General features: G+C 42.0%; 1 protein-coding gene across 2 annotated transcripts in view; it reads left to right on the top strand.

Annotated features, from left to right (window-relative positions):
- Positions 1–16,503, top strand: part of LOC135558756 (TGF-beta receptor type-1-like) — a 106,840-nt gene that overhangs the window by 36,613 nt on the left and 53,724 nt on the right. For both annotated transcript variants that reach the window (XM_064992846.1, XM_064992845.1), the window contains exon 2: positions 15,226–15,480. In XM_064992846.1, coding sequence (XP_064848918.1) covers positions 15,226–15,480 — 255 coding nt within the window. The remainder of the gene's footprint in view (positions 1–15,225; positions 15,481–16,503) is intronic.

Here is a 16,503-nt window from a genome sequence, read left to right as displayed (position 1 = left end):
ACCGCTGAACCATTACGGATGCAGGCAATGAGGCAGTGATTGCTGAGATCTTGGTTGAAGACAGCAGAGGTGTATTTAGAGGGCAAGTTGGTTAGGATGATATCTTTGAGGGTGCCCGTGTTTAAGGCTTTGGGGAGGGACCTGGTAGGTTCATTGATAATTTGTGTGAGATTGAGGGCATCAAGTTTAGATTGTAGGATGGCTGGGGTGTTAAGCATGTTCCAGTTTAGGTCGCCGCGCAGCACGAGCTCTGAAGATAGATGGGGGGCAATCAGTTCACATATGGTGTCCAGAGCACAGCTGGGGGCAGAGGGTGGTTTATAGCAGACTGCAACAGTGAGAGACTTGTTTTTAGAGAGGTGGATTTTTAATAGTAGAAGTTCAAATTGTTTGGGTACAGACCTGGATAGTAGGACAGAACTCTGCAGGCTATCTTTGCAGTAGATTGAACACCGCCCCCTTGTCTGAAAAGGTTGTAGTTTGGAATTAAAATTTCTTTAGAATTTTTGGTAGTCTTCCTAAGCCAGGATTCAGACACAGCTAGGACATCTGGGTTGGCAGAGTGTGCTAAAGCAGTGAATAGAACAAACTTAGGGAGGAGGCTTCTAATGTTAACATGCATGAAACCAAGGCTATTACGGTTACAGAAGTCGTCAAAAGAGGGCGCCTGGGGAATAGGAGTGGAGCTAGGCACTGTAGGGCAGAGGAGGAGTAGAATAAGGGTGCGGCTAAAAGCAATAAGAATTGGTCGTCTAGAATGTCTGGAACAGAGAGTAAAAGGAGGTTTCTGGGGGCGATAAAATAGCATCAAGGTATAATGTACAGACAAAAGTATGGTAGGATGTGAATACAGTGGAGGTAAACCTAGATATTGAGTGATGAAGAGAGAGATATTGTCTCTAGAAACATCATTGAAACCAGGAGATGTCATTGCATGTGTGGGTGGTGGAACTAATACGTTGGATAAGGTATGGTGAGCAGGACTAGAGGCTCTACAGTGAAATAAGCCAATAAACACTAACCAGAACAGCAATGGACAAGGCATATTGACATTAAGGAGAGGCATGCTTAGTCGAGTGATCAAAAGGGTCCGGAGAGTGGAGAGGTTGGTTGGAGGTCACAGCGATTTAGACAGCTTGCCAGGCCATCGGTAGCAAGCTAGCATAGGATGGACGTCTGTTATTAGCCACCTCTTGCGTTCCGTCAGTAGATTAGTGGGGTTCCGTGTGGTAGAGGGGATTAATCCAAATCACACAACAACAACAAAAATAAAAACAATAGATATAGCTAGAGGCCCAAGAAGAAAAAAACAAACAATAAAAATTAATTAATTAATTGTCCTATTGTCGATTCAGATAGTAGCTGATAAGACAGCTAATGGCTAGCAGGCCGCAGATGGGCGCCCAGGCAACGTCGCGACGGAGGAGCCAGCCGGATAACTCCTTCGGGTAGATAACGTCGGCAGTCCAGCCGTGAAGGCCCGGTGGGGCCTCGCGTAGGCAGCAAAACGGGTCCGGATAGGTGACCGCAGCCCAGGAGTGATTGATGGAACCCCTCAGCTGGCTAGCTCCGGAACAACTGATGTTTGCTCCGGAATCGACGAAAGCTTTAACTAGCCTTTTGGATTAGCTCCTGGCTAGCTCCTGGCTAGCTTCTGGCTAGTTTCTGGCTAGCTTCTGACCAAGCTTCTGGATTAGCTCCTGGCTAGCTTCTGGCTAGTTTCTGGGTAGCTTCTTGGAGGATTACAGATATGAGGTAAATAATACTTTTTTATAAATATAAATTGGTGAGGTGGGTTGCAGGAGAGTGTTTTGAAGATGAGTTTATGGAAAATTAAAAAAAAAGGTATGAAAAAAGTTATATATATACATACACGGGACACGACAAGACGAGGACAAAAGACGTCTGAACTGCTTTCCAATCCCTGGAAGATCCTGACAGAGCAGGAGTCAGGTTTGTGGCCTCCTTGCTCGCACACGCCTTTTCAGTTCTGCCCACAGTTCTGCCCCCAGGATTGAGGTCCGGGCTTTGTGATGCCACTCCAATACCTTGACTTTGATGTCCCTGAACCATTTTGCCACAACTTTGGAAGTATGCTTGGGGTCATTGTCCATTTGAAAGAGCCATTTGCGACCAAGCTTCAACTTCCTGACTGATGTCTTGATGTTGCTTCAATATATCGACATAATTTTCCTACCTCATAATGCCATACATTTTGTGGAGTGCACCAGTCCCTCCTGCAGCAATATGTCGATATAGGACTCGTTTGACTGTGAATATAGATACTTTTGTACCTGTTTCCTCCAGCATCTTCACGAGGTCCTTTGCTGTTGTTCTGGGATCGATTAGTATTTTTCGCACAAAAGTACTTTCCTCTCTAGGAGACAGAACGAGTCTCCTTCCTGAGCGGTATGATGGCTGCGTGGTCCCTTGGTGTTTATACTTGCGTACTATTGTTTGTACAGATGAACGTGTTACCTCCAGGCATTTGGAAACTGCTCCCAAGGATGAACCAGACTTTTTTACTGAGGCCTTGACTGGCTGAATTCTTTCGATATTCATTTTTTTCCCCCCGTTACGTCAAGCACACAGGCACTGAATTTGAAGGTAGGCCTTGAAATACATCCACAGGTAACCCTCCAATTTACCAAGTGATGTCAATTAGCCTATTAGAAGCTTCTAAAGCCATGACATTTTCGGGAATTTTCCAAGCTGTTTAAAGGCAGTCAACTTTACATAAACTTCTGAACCGCTGGAATTGTGATTTAGTGAAATAATCTCCATAAACAATTGTTGGAAAAATGACTTGTCATGCACAAAGATGTCTTAACCGACTTGCCAAAATGGTGGTTTGTTATTAACCTCTTGCGACGAGCAAACCCGTATCCGGGAGCGTAATCAGCCTCAAATGCATTAGCATAACGCAACGGACATAAATACCCCTAGAAACTTTTCCTATTCATGAAAATCACAAATGAAATTAAATAAATATATTCAAATACAAGCTTAGCCTTTTGTTAACAACACTGTCATCTCAGATGTTCTAAATATACGTTACAGCCAACGCTAGACAAGCATTTGTGTAAGTTTATCATGGCATAATGCTATGCTAGGCTCTGCTGGCAGCAGGCAACATTTTCACGAAAATAAGAAAAGCAACCAAATTTAAATAATTTACCTTTGAAGAACTTCGGATGCTTTCACTCAGGAGACTCCCAGTTAGATAGCAAATGTTCCTTTTTTCCCCAAATATTATTTTTGTAGGTGAAAAAGCTCCCGTTTCTTCATCATGCTTGGCTGAGAAATCGACCGAAAAATGCTACTACTACAACGCCAAACGTTTTTCAAAATTAGCTACATAATATCGACAGAAACACGGCAAACGTTGTTTAGGATCCATCCTCAAGGTGTTTTTAACAAATATATTCGATAATATATCCGTCGAGGCAGTTGGTTTCTCATAAGAAGCGATTGGAAAAATGCCTACCTCAGTATTTTACGCAAGATTTTCTCTGGGAGACACCATGTGACCACATGCTATATATGGTCCCTTACAGCCATTCTTCAATGGAAATGCCTAAAAAGACATCACAATGCTGTAGACACCTTGGGGAATGCGTGGAAAGCTCATTCGTAGCTCATTCACAGCCATATAAGGAGTCATTGGCATGAGGCGGTTTCAAAAAATGCGGCACTTTTTTTTTTATTTTTTTATCTGGGTTTCGGTGGCACTCACATCAGTTCTGTGGCACTCAGACAATATCTTTGCAGTTTTGGAAATGTCAGTGTCCTCTTTCCAAAGCTGTCAATTATATGCATAGTTGAGCATCTTTTCGTGAATTTAAATAGCGCCCCCTAAATCCAACAGGTTAACAAGAAATTTGTGGAGTGGTAGAAAAATGAGTTTTAATGACTCCAACCTGAGTGTATGTACACTTCTGACTTCAACTGTATATGTAGGATTAGTTCATGTGACTATGCATAAATTGGCCTCCTTGCTCGCACACGCTTTTTCAGTTCTGCCCACAAATTTTCTACAGGATTGAGGTCAGGGCTTTGTGATGGCCATTCCAATACCTTGACTTTGATGTCCTTGAACCATTTTGCCACAACTTTGGAAGTATGCTTGGTATTCATAATGCGTGTTCCCGGATGCTGGATTCATGTCTGGAAATTTCCACTGTCCTCTCATTGAAAGTTGTGTTCCTCCCTTCAGAGTAAAAGCCTGAAACAATGCCTAAAGACTGGCCACATGTAGTGGAAGCCATAGAGATCGTGAACTGCATCATAAGTCTTTGTATGGTGGATAGGCTTTCAATGGAAAAACAGGCATTTCAAAATAAAGGCACTTCTTGGATGGATTTGCCTTGGGTTTTTGCCTGCCATATCAGTTCTGTTATACTCAGACATTATGTTAACAGTTTTAAGGAAACTTTAGAGTGTTATCTATCCAACTCTACTAATTACATGCATATCCTATCTTCTGGGCCTGAGTAGCAGGCAGTTTACTTTGGGCACGCTTTTCATCCAAAATTCCGAATGCTGACCCCTACCCTAGTGAGGGTAAGCCTCCACTCTTCTGGGAAGGCTTTCCACTAGATGTTGGAACATTGTTGCGTTCCAATTCATCCCAATGGTGTTTGAGGGGTTTGGACATGATTTGGAAAATACTCCATAATAACAAAGCAAAAACAGTTAGCAGTTTTTTACACATGTCAAAAAGTTTATCACATTTACTTAATTAATCAGACCCTTTAGTCAGTACTTTTGTTGAAGCACTTTTGGCAGGGATTTCAGCCTTGAGTCTTCTTGTGTATGACGCTACAAGCTTGGCACACTTGTATTTGGAGAGTTTCTCCCATTCTTCTCTGCAGATCATCTCAAGCTCTCCGGTTAGATGGGGAGTGTTGCTGCACATCTATTTTCAGGTCTCTTCAGAGATGTTCAATTCTGGGTTCTGGCAGGGCCAGTCAAGGACATTCAGAGACTTATCCCGAAGCCACTCTTGCGTTGTCTTGGCGATAAGCTTAGGGTTGTTGTCCTTTTGGGTGAACCATCGTCCCAGTCTGAGCTCCTGCGCTCTCTGGAGGAGGTTTTCATCAAGGGTCTCTTTGTACTTTGCTCTGTTCATCTTGCCCTAAATCCTTACTAGTCTCCCAGTCCCTGCTGCTGAAAAGCATCGCCACAGCATGATGCTGCCACCACTTTGCTTCACAGTAGGGACGGTGCAAGGTTTCCTCCAGATGTGACGCTTGGCATGCAGGCCAAAGAGTAAAATCTTGGTTTCATCAGACCAGAGAATTCCTCATGGTCTGCGAGTCCTTTAGGTGCCTTTTGCCAAACTCTGAGTGGGCTGTCATGTGCTTTTTACTGAGGAGTGGTTTCTGTCTGACCACTCTACCATAAAGGCCTGATTGGTGGAGTCCCTCAGAGATGGTTGTCCTTCTGGAAGGTTCTACCTTCTCCACAGAGGAACTCTAGAGCTCTGTTAGAGTGACCATCGAGGTCTTGGTCACCACCCTGACCAAGGCCCTTTTCCCCCGATTGCTCAATTTGGCCCGGCAGCCAGCTCTAGGTAGTGTCTTGGTGGTTCCAAACTTCTTCCATTTAAGAATGATGGAGGCCACTGTGTTCTTGGGGACCTTCAATGCTGCAGACATTTTTTGGTACCTTTACCCAGATCTTTGCCTCGACACAATCCTGTCTCTGAGCTCTACGGACATTGCTTCGACGTCATGGCTTGGTTTTTGCTCTGACATGCACTGTCAACTGTGGGACCTTTTTATATAGATAGGTGTGTGCCTTTCCAAATCATGTCCAATCAATTGAATTTACCACAAGTGGACTCCAGTCAAGTTGTAGAAACATCTCAAGGATGATCAATGGAAACAGGATTTACCTGAGCTCAATTTTGAGTCTCATAACAAAAGGGTCTGAATACTTAAGTAGGTTATGCACTGAATGTTTTTAAAGTAGTTTCTTTATCAGATCTGTATTCAAATACTTTTTAAAAAGTGGTCTTTTTTGGGGTGGAATAGCTATTAGTTGTTGTCCCTTCCAAAGTAACTTTCTTCCCCTGGGAAAACCATATTTCTTTCCCCCACAAAGCATAGTTAAAACAATAGTTATCTCAGGTTTGATGGATCCCTCAGTCAGTGCTACAGGATACATGATCAGACTGCCACTCTACCACGGCCCATTCTCTCTCACATAACTACTCTCCCTCCCCTGACTCTCTCTGCAGTACTGCTGCCATTACAACTCCCACTCAAGTCCCGACCCCAAGATTCTCTCTAGGAATGCAGCAGATGTCCATTTACTCCTAGCATTCCTTTAATGGCCGCCCTCTATCTCCCTCTCCGGTCTTGTTTCAAGCCAGAGCTCTAGAAGTCCGTCTAGCCAGCCTGCTATCCCAAACTGCTTTAATTGTACCCTGTGGTTTGATGCAAGGCTGTTTTGAGGTTTGGCCTGTTGCACCTCCGGTGTTTGTTTGTGTGTGTGTGGTGTGTGTGTATATGTGTGGTCACAGGAGCTTGCTGCAGGTTGAGTACATTTCAGGGCCCACTACATCTGGCCTGTGTTAGCTGCAGCTCTGCATGGTGCCACTGTTACACACACACACACACACACACACACACACACACACACACACCTCCTCCTTCCAGCCTCCCTGTGTAACCTGAGCTATGGGACCAAAGGCTGACGAATAAGAACTCTCTAGAGTCTGGACTCTCCTGTTGCAGTAAAAGCATTAGCAACACTTTCCAGCTACTTACGGTGTGTTCTGTAGCATCTGCGGTTGCAACCCACTATCAACCACATTGTGTAGGCTACTTACAAACCACAGCTACTGTGATTACATTTATCCTGAAATTACTGCTCTGAAAGAACATCCTTACCTGTTGTGCACAAAGAATGCCAATTTTCAATGGCTGGTTTATATTCCGGACAAACAGAGAAATGTTAAGGTGTTGACTTGGCTATGCTTATTTTGTTCTTTTGTTTTAATATGTAGTATAGTACAATGGGTTCTGTAATAATAATGAAAGCATATAATCAATAAAAAATTTGTGAGTCTGTGTCTGAACCAGCTGTCGAATTATTGCTTCCTCTGTCCTCGTTTCCTCTACTCCTTGCCTCTGCTTGAAAGTACATTTTAGCCTGAGGGGAGGAACCTTCACTCCTCTCCCCCAATATGCTTTGAAAGGGAGGTGAGGAATCGGGGGGGAGGGGAAATCAAGGGGAGAATCTCGATTCCTCATGTCCTCTCTTCTCACCTTCTCAAAACCCATTGTATAAGGTGAGAGGGAAGGACCTCTGACCTTCTCATCCAATGGGTTTTGAGGATGAAACAAATCAAGGAAATGCAATTGAACTCTTCTTAGGACAGAGGAAGCAAGTATTTGACAGGTATAAAACCCCCCATGCAGTCTTTCTAATTTTGTTCATATCACTGTCTAATAAATCACAGTTTATTTAATGAAAATAACTCCAATATGTTTTGAATGCATCAAAGCTGGGACCAAGAGACAGAAGCTGTTTTTCAATCTCATCAGACTGCTAAACAGCCATCACTCACACATCAGAGGCGGCTGCCTATAGACAGATTAGGAATCACGGGCCACTTTTAGAACTGGATGACTAGCTACTTTAATGTTTCTGTATCTAGAATTACTCATCTTGTAGGTATAACCTGCATTCCACACTATTCTATGGTATCTTAGTCACTTTTTAAATTGTGTTTTACATATTGCATCACCCATTTAATATGTATATACTGTATTGTATTATATATTACAACACTTACTGTTAAACAGCCATCTCCAGCACATCAGAGGATGCTGCCTATAGACATCGCTTAGGAATCACTGGCCGCTTTATTAAAGTGGCTAGTGTTTCATTTCCTTAATGTCTTCGTATCATGCATTACTCATCTCATATGTATCTGGGGCTTCAGGTAGGAAAGTGGTTAGAGCGCTTGGCCAGTAACCGAAAGGTTGCTGGATCGATTCCTCGAGCTGACAAGGTAAAAATCTGTAGTTCTGCCCCTGAACAAGGCAGTTTACCCACTGTTCCCCGGTAGGCCATCATTGTAAATAAGAATTTGTTCTTTACTGACTTGCCTAGTTAAATAACAATTGCATCACCCATATCATATGTGTATACTGTATTCTATACTATACCACTATCTTAGTCCAATGCCGCTCTGACGTGTATATATTCTTAATCAATTTCTTACTTAGATTTATGTGTATATGTTGTGAAACTGTGAGATATTACTGTACTGTCGGAGCTAGAAGCATAAGTATTTCGCTACACCTGCAATAACATCCGTTAAACACGTGTATGTGACCAATACATTTGATTTTGAATAATTTATTTTCCTGAGCCTTCTTTTGGCCCTTAATGTTCAGTCTGATCATGTGGGTGTTAGGAAATATATGTGAAGATATTTACATACACCGCCCTGATTGGATGATAAGCTGTTCTAGAGCCCCCCCCTTTACCCAGATGAACAGTTCCCTCTGCAACTGGTTCCGAGACTTCCTGACGGGCTGACCCCAGGTGGTAAGGGTAGGGTAGATAACACATAAGCCACACTGATCTCAACACGGGGTCCCCTCAGCCTCAGGGGTGTGTGTTAAGTCCCCTCCTGTACTAACTGTTCACTCATGACTGCACGGCCAGGCACAACTCCAACACCATCATTAAGTTTAATGATGACAAAAAATGGTATGCCTTATCACTGACAACGATAAGACAGCCTGTAGGGAGGAGGTCAGAGACCTGACCATCTGGTGCAAGGACAGCAACCTCTCCGTCAGCGTGATCAAGACAAAAGAGATGGTTGTGGACTACAGGAAAAAGAGGACCGAGCACGGTTGAGAGCTTCAAGTTCCTTGGCGTCCACATCAACAACAAACTAACATTGTCCAAGCATTGACTGGGAAGGTGAGACAGAGATTGTTGTAGGACGATTAATTTAGCGATTGTGGAGGAATATTTTTTAAACGGGAGAGGACATCGTTTTGGACTGGTAAGTTCTTATCATGCTAATGCCCTTGTTTGAAATTAATAATATAAAATATTACTTGTGATTTTTTTTTTTAAGTTTAGAAGCAATATATAAACATGTAATGTCATGAAATGTGAGATGCGTGTGTCTGCTGCCCCACCCCAACCCACATGAAATAGCCTATTTCAGGCTGTTGGGGGGAGGGCAGGCCCACACAACAATGGCCAAAGTGAAATGGAGACAGTAGATACGGCTGGTCTGTTGTAATATAATAAAGACAGTAGATCTAGCTGAAATGTCATATAAAAGATACAGTAGATCTAGCAGGTCATAATAATGTATTCAACCTTATGTTCCCTGTACTCTCTATATACAGTGGGGCAAAAAAGTGTTTAGTCAGGCACCAATTGTGCAAGTTCTCCCACTTAAAAAGATGAGAGGCCTGTTATTTTCATCATAGGTACACTTCAACTATGACACACAAAATGAGAAAAAAAATCCAGAAAATCACATTGTAGGATTTTTAATGAATACATTTGCAAATTATGGTGGAAAATAAGCTTTTGTTATTGACCAAATACTTATCTCAATACTTTGTTATATACCCTTTGTTGGCAATGACAGAGGTGAAACATTTTCTGTAAGTCTTCACAAGGTTTTCACACACTGTTTTTGGTATTTCGGCCCATTCCTCCATGCAGATCTCCTCTAGAGCAGTGATGTTTTGGGGCTGTTGCTGGGCAACACAGAATTTCAACTCCCTCCAAAGATTTTCTATGGGGTTGAGATCTGGAGACTGGCTAGGCCACTCCAGGACCTTGAAATGCTTCTTACGAAGCCACTCCTTCGTTGCCCGGGCGGTGTGTTTGGGATCATTGTCATGCTGAAAGACCCAGCCACGTTTCATCTTCAATGCCCTTGCTGATGAAAGGAGGTTTTCACTCAATTTCACGATACATGGCCCCATTCATTCTTTCCTTTACACGGATCAGTCGTCCTGGTCCCTTTTCAGAAAACCAGCCCCAAAGCATGATGTTTCCACCCCCATGCTTCACAGTAGGTATGGTGTTCTTTGGAAGACAAATAATGCTGAGTTGCATCCACACATAACGATTTGAGTTTTTACCAAAAAGTTCTATTTTGGTTTCATCTGACCATATGACATTCTCCCAGTCTTCTTCTGGATCATCCAAATGCTCTCTAGCAAACTTCAGATGGGCCTGGACATGTACTGGCTTAAGCAGGGGGACACGTCTGGCACTGCAGGATTTGAGTCCCTGGCGGCGTAGTGTGTTAGTGATGGTAGGCTTTGTTACTTTGGTCCCAGCTCTCTACAGGTCATTCACTAGGTCCCTCCGTGTGGTTCTGGGATTTGTTTGTGATCATTTTGACCCCACGGGGTGAGATCTTGCGTGGAGCCCCAGATCGAGGGAGATTACCAGTGGTCTTGTATGTCTTCCATTTCCTAATATTTGCTCCCACAGTTGATTTCTTCAAACCAAGCTGCTTACCTATTGCAGATTCAGTCTTCCCAGCCTGGTGCAGGTCTACAATTTTGTTTCTGTTGTCCTTTGACAGCTCTTTGGTCTTGGCCATAGTGGAATTTGGAGTGTGACTCTTTGAGGTTGTGGACAGGTGTCTTTTATACTGATAACAAGATCAAACAGGTGCCATTAATACAGGTAACGAGTGGAGGACAGAGGAGCCTCTTAAAGAAGAAGTTACAGGTCTGTGAGAGCCAGAAATCTTGCTTGTTTGTAGGTGACCAAATACTTATTTTCCACCATAATTTGCAAATAAATTCATTAAAAATCCTACAATGTGATTTTTCTGGATTTTTTTCCCCCTCATTTTGTCTGTCATAGTTGAAGTGTACCTGTGATTAAAATTACAGGCCTCTCCTTTTTAAGTGGGAGAACTTGCACAATTGGTGGCTGACTAAATACTTTTTTGCCCCACTGTATACATCTGTTTATTATACCTGTTGATACAGGGCTCATATGTGAAACTATTCTAACTGAACATTTTCTTTCACAGTGACACTGACTCCGAATGGGAGTCTTATCCGGTGTCCTGTGTGAATTTAAGTATGCTCTCTCTAATTCTTTCTTTCTCTCTCTCGGAGGACCTGAGCCCTAGGACCATGTGTCAGGACTACCTGACATGATGACTCCTTGCTGTCCCCTGTCCACCTGGCCTTGCCGCTGTTCCAGTTTCAACTGTTCTGCCTGTGGCTATGGAACCATAAACTGTTCATTTTTTCTCTTGAGGTGCTGTCCTGTTGCACCCCCTACACGCACTGTGATCTCCACCCAGCACAGCCAGAAGAGGACTGGCCACTCCTCATAGCCTGGTTCCTAGGTTTTTGCCTTTCTAGGGAGTTTTTCCTAGCCACCGTGCTTCTACACCTGCATTGCTTGCTGTTTGGGGTTTTAGGCTGGGGCTATATAAATAGATTTGATTTGATAGAGGACTGAGGGTCTGCCAAATATTGAAAGTGTGTAAATAGTTACCCATGTTATTTTGTAAATGTATATATTATTTTTTTAATCAATAATTATTATTTTTTTCCTTTTGGGGGGGGGGGGGGGGTTGTGTTAGCCTGTTGCGTCGCGCAATCCCGGATCCGGGATTCTATTTATAGCCTCAAGTTCATTAGCATAACGCAACGTTAACTATTCATGAAAATCGCAAATGAAATGAAATAAATATATTTGCTCTCAAGCTTAGACTTTTGTTAACAACACTGTCATCTCAGATTTTCAAAATATGCTTTTCAACCATAGCTAAACAAGCATTTGTGTAAGAGTATTGATAGCTAACATAGCTATAAGCCTAGAATTCAGCCAGCAACATTTTCACAAAAACAAGAAAATCATTCAAATAAAATCATTTACCTTTGAAGAACTTCAGATGTTTTCAATGAGGAGACTCTCAGTTAGATAGCTAATGTTCAGTTTTTCAAAAAAATATTATTTGTGTAGGACAAATCGCTCCGTTTTGTTCACGTTTGGCTATGAAAAAAACCTGTATCCAGTTATAGCCTCAAGCTCATTAGCATAACGTAACGTTAACGATTTCTGAAAATCGCAAATAAAATGAAAATAATGCGCCTGCTCTCAAGCTTAGCCTTTTCTTAACAACACTGTCATCTCAGATTTTCAAAATATGCTTTTGAACCATAGCAAATCACTAATTTGTGTAAGAGTATGCTAAGCTATCTTAGCATTTTGAGTAGCATTTAGCATGCAACATTTTCACAAAAACCAGATAACCAAATAAATAAAATAATTTACCTTTGAAGAGCTTCTGATGTTTTCAATGAGGAGACTCTCAGTTACATAGCAAATGTTCAGTTTTTCTTGAAAGAATCTTTGTGTAGGAGAAATCGCTCCGTTTTGTACATCACATTTGGCTACCGAAAGGAACCGAAAATTCAGTCACCAACAACGTCAAACTTTTTCCGAATTAACTCCATAATATCGACCGAAACATGGCAAACGTTGTTTGGAATCAATCCCCAAGGTGTTTTTTCACATATCTCTTCATTGATATATCGTTCGTGGAAGCCTGCTTTCGTCTCTGAATTCTATGGAAAAATACTTGCAACTGAGGTTTGCGCACCAATTTCGGCGCAGGACACCGGGCGGACACCTAGGAAATGTGGTCTCTTATGGTCAATCTTCCAATGATATGCCTACAAATACATCACAATGCTGCAGACACCTTGGGGAAACGACAGAAAGGGCAGGCTCATTCCTCTCGCATTCACAGCCATATAAGGAGACAATGGAAAACGGAGCCTCAAAAATCCTGCTGATTTCCTGGATGCCGTTTCATCTTGGTTTTGCCTGTAGCTCACGTTCTAGGGCACGCACAGAGAATATCTTTGCAGTTCTGGAAACGTCAGAGTGTTTTCTTTCCAAAGCTATCAATTATATGCATAGTCGAGCATCTTTTTGTGACAAAATATTGCGCTTAAAACGGGCACGTCTTTTTATCCAAAAATGATATAGCGGCCCCAGAGTTTCAAGAGGTTAAAATACCATTTTGGTATTTTGTATATAGTTATTTGTTTCAAAATGTATACCTTCACCAATTTTGCCACATTTGGGCTACTTGTGTGGGACACCTGGGTCACTCCATGATAAATGTCATGTAGCACACTCATTTTGGAAGTTATCATTCTGAAACTTTGCACAAGTACTGTGGCCCTCTTATATTTTTCACTGGAATTGTCCCCATCATCCTATCTGAATGTTTGTTTTATCTTGTTCATTTTAAAGATGATGAATCAAAAATAAAAAATGTATGTTTTTTTTCATTGTTTTATCTAAACCAGATCTATTGTGTTATATTCTCCTACATTCAATTCACATGTACACACATTTCAGAGTGTTTTCTTTCAAATGCTACCAAGAATATGCATATCCTTGGTTCTGTGCCTGAGCTACAGGCTGTTAGATTTGGGTATGTCTTCAGGCAGAAATTACACAACGTAGGGGGGGAGCTGTAAGAGGTTTTAAAGCACCATTGGCAGTGATTACAGCCTCAAATCTTCTTGGGTTTTGCTCTACAAGCTTTGCACACCTGTATATCCCATTCTTCTCTGCAGATCCTCTCAAGCTCTGTCAGGTTGGATGGGGAGCAGCACAGCAATTTTCAGGTCTCTCCGGAGATGTTCGATTGGGTTAAAGTCCGGGCTCTGGCGTGGCCACTGGAACAGTCAGAGACTTGTCCCGAAGCCACTGCGTTGTCTTGGCTGTGTGTTTAGGGCTTTGTCCTGTTGGAAGGTAAACCTTCATCCCAGTCTGAGGTCCTGAGCACTCTGGAGCAGGTTTTCATCAAGGATCTCTCAGTACTTTGCTCCGTTCATCTTTCCCTCGATCCTGACTAGTCTCCCAGTCCCTTCCGCTGAAAAACATCCCTACAGCATCATTCTGCCACACCCCCATGCTTTACTGTAGGGATTGTGTTGCCATGGTGAGCAGTGCCTGGTTTCCTCCAGACGTGACTCTTGGCATTCAGGCCAAAGAATTCAATCTTGGTTTGATCAGACCAGAGAATATTGTTTATCATGGTCAGAGAGTCCTTTTTAGGTGCCTTTTGGCAAACTCCAAGTTGGCTATCATTTGCCTTTTACTGTGGAGTGGATTTCGTCTGGCCACTATCATAAAGGCCTAATTTGGTACTGCAGAGATGGTTGTCCTTCTGTAAGGTTCTCCCATCTCCACAGAGGAGCTCTATCAAGAGTGGCCATTGGATTCCTGGTCACCTCCCTGACCAAGGCCCTTCACCCCAGATTGCTCAGTTTCGCCGTGTAGCCAGCTCTAGGAAGAGTCTTGGTGTTTCCAAACTTCTTCCATTCAATAATGATGGAGGCCTCTTTATTCTTGTAGACCTTCAATGCTGCAGAATTTTTTGGTACCCAAACCCAGATCTGTGCTTCAACACAATCCTTGGTGTTGCTCTGAAATGCACAGTCAACTGTGGGACCTTTATATAGACAGTTGTGTGCCTTTCCAAATCATGTCCAATCAATTGAATTTACCACAAGCGGACTCCAAGTTGTAGAAACATTGCAAGGATGATCAATGGAAACAGGATGCACCTGAGCTCAATTTTAAGTCTCATAGCAAAGGGTCTGAATACTTATGTAAATAAGATATTTCTGTTTTTTCTTCAAATACATTTGCTAAGATTTCTAAACCTGTTTTTAGCTTTTTCATTATGGGGGATTGTGTGTAGATTGATATTTTAGAACAGGGCTGTAATGTAAGAAAATGTGCTGAGTGTCTGAGTACTTTCAGAATGCACTGTGTGTTTTGGTAATCTTCATCTTGCATGCCTTGCAAATTCACCTATTCGCTATGACACAGAAAATAACGTTTTCTGCATAACTGCACTGTGATTGTAATTAAATGGGTAACATTGTTTGTTTTCTTGGTTAGTGATTTTTTTTCTTAACGTTAAACAGGGTTTGATTCAACTCATGAATTATATTGAGAGTTTCGATGTTCCCCCCTTGTACAGCTTAATATTTTGACACAAAAAAAGGCAAATGGTCATTAATTACTTTGTATCAGCTCCAAATAGCTGTCCACTAGAAGACATGCTCACGGATACTTTAGTTTATAGAAAGACCCATGTCCCTTCTTTTTCTGTGTTATGTGTAATCAATAACTCCCTTTCTCTCTTTCCTCCTTTAGCATTGCAGTGCCACTGCCAGTGGTGTAGTAACAGCACCTGCTACACGGACGGCCTGTGCTTTGTGTCCTTCGTGAAGTCAGGCAGTAAGATGGTGGCACAGGGGAGCATGTGTTTACCTGAGGCAGACCTCATCCCTAAGGACAGGCCATTTGTCTGTGCCCCATCGAAAAAAGAGAACACTGGGGTGGTCCCTGTCTGCTGCAACACAGACATGTGTAACAAAGATCCCGATCCGGGCGACTACTCGTTGACATGTAAGTGTCTGATATGGCTCGAGTCTCATCTCTCACACGCTCGCATGCCCTGCCCCAAATCCACCACTAGTGCCTAGGCAATTGCACTGCAACTGTGTACAGTAGATCTGAAGGGAGTAAATAGAAGGAAGTGGTGTGGTGAAAATGTTGCCCAACATATTACCATACCTCTCATCATATTACCATATTGCTTATACTTTCCCAATCATTTCAGATATACAAAAATGCTTTGGGGTAGGGATTAGGAATGGGCAACAACACGATAACAATGGCATGGAGACTGATTTTTCACTTTAGAATACATGTCAAACAAAAACCAATGACTGCAAAGTTAAACCATACAACTCAATGCACAACAACAATGTTTGACAGTTTCCACATACATTTTTACAAAACACTTTTACTCGAAGAACAGTGCAGATGCAAAGTTTGGTAACAAAATGACAGCACAAACCATCATTCTGTTACCAAACTTTGCATCTGCACTGTAAGTAAATAGTTTTTTTTCATGTTCAGTGGAAGTTGTTGAAAGTAGTCCTTGTGCATAGAGTTTTATGGTTTGTTTAACTTTGCAGTAATTGGTTTTCAACTTGGTCTCAGAGCATTTCGTATTATTCAGTACATAAATTCGGGACCCTCCATTTTAGTATGAAATGTTATGTTTCGTGTGGTATGTATTAATTTGTGGATGTACATCATTTCATATGATATTTTATGAATTACAATTTGTGTTATACAGTATGTTAATAATTTGCAAAATATTTTAAAGTTTTAAATGTTACGCATTTGCAAAAATGTTACGCATTTGCAAAATTCACGACTTAGAAAAATTTACAAAATGTTACGAATTCTAGCTAGCTAGCTAACATTAGCTAGGCGGGTTATCTGACATGCAGTTAGGTTCTTATTTTTCAGAGTAAATAACTCGCGGACACTAGAGAAGCTTAATTCTTAAGGTATAGGGGCCAGCATTTTGACTTTTGGATAAATAGCGTGCACAATTTCAACTTCCTGCTACTCATG

This window comes from Oncorhynchus masou, chromosome 17 (genome assembly GCF_036934945.1).
Source record: "Oncorhynchus masou masou isolate Uvic2021 chromosome 17, UVic_Omas_1.1, whole genome shotgun sequence".
NCBI classification, from domain to species: Eukaryota; Metazoa; Chordata; class Actinopteri; order Salmoniformes; family Salmonidae; genus Oncorhynchus; species Oncorhynchus masou.
This window is presented reverse-complemented; position numbering and strand designations above follow the sequence as displayed.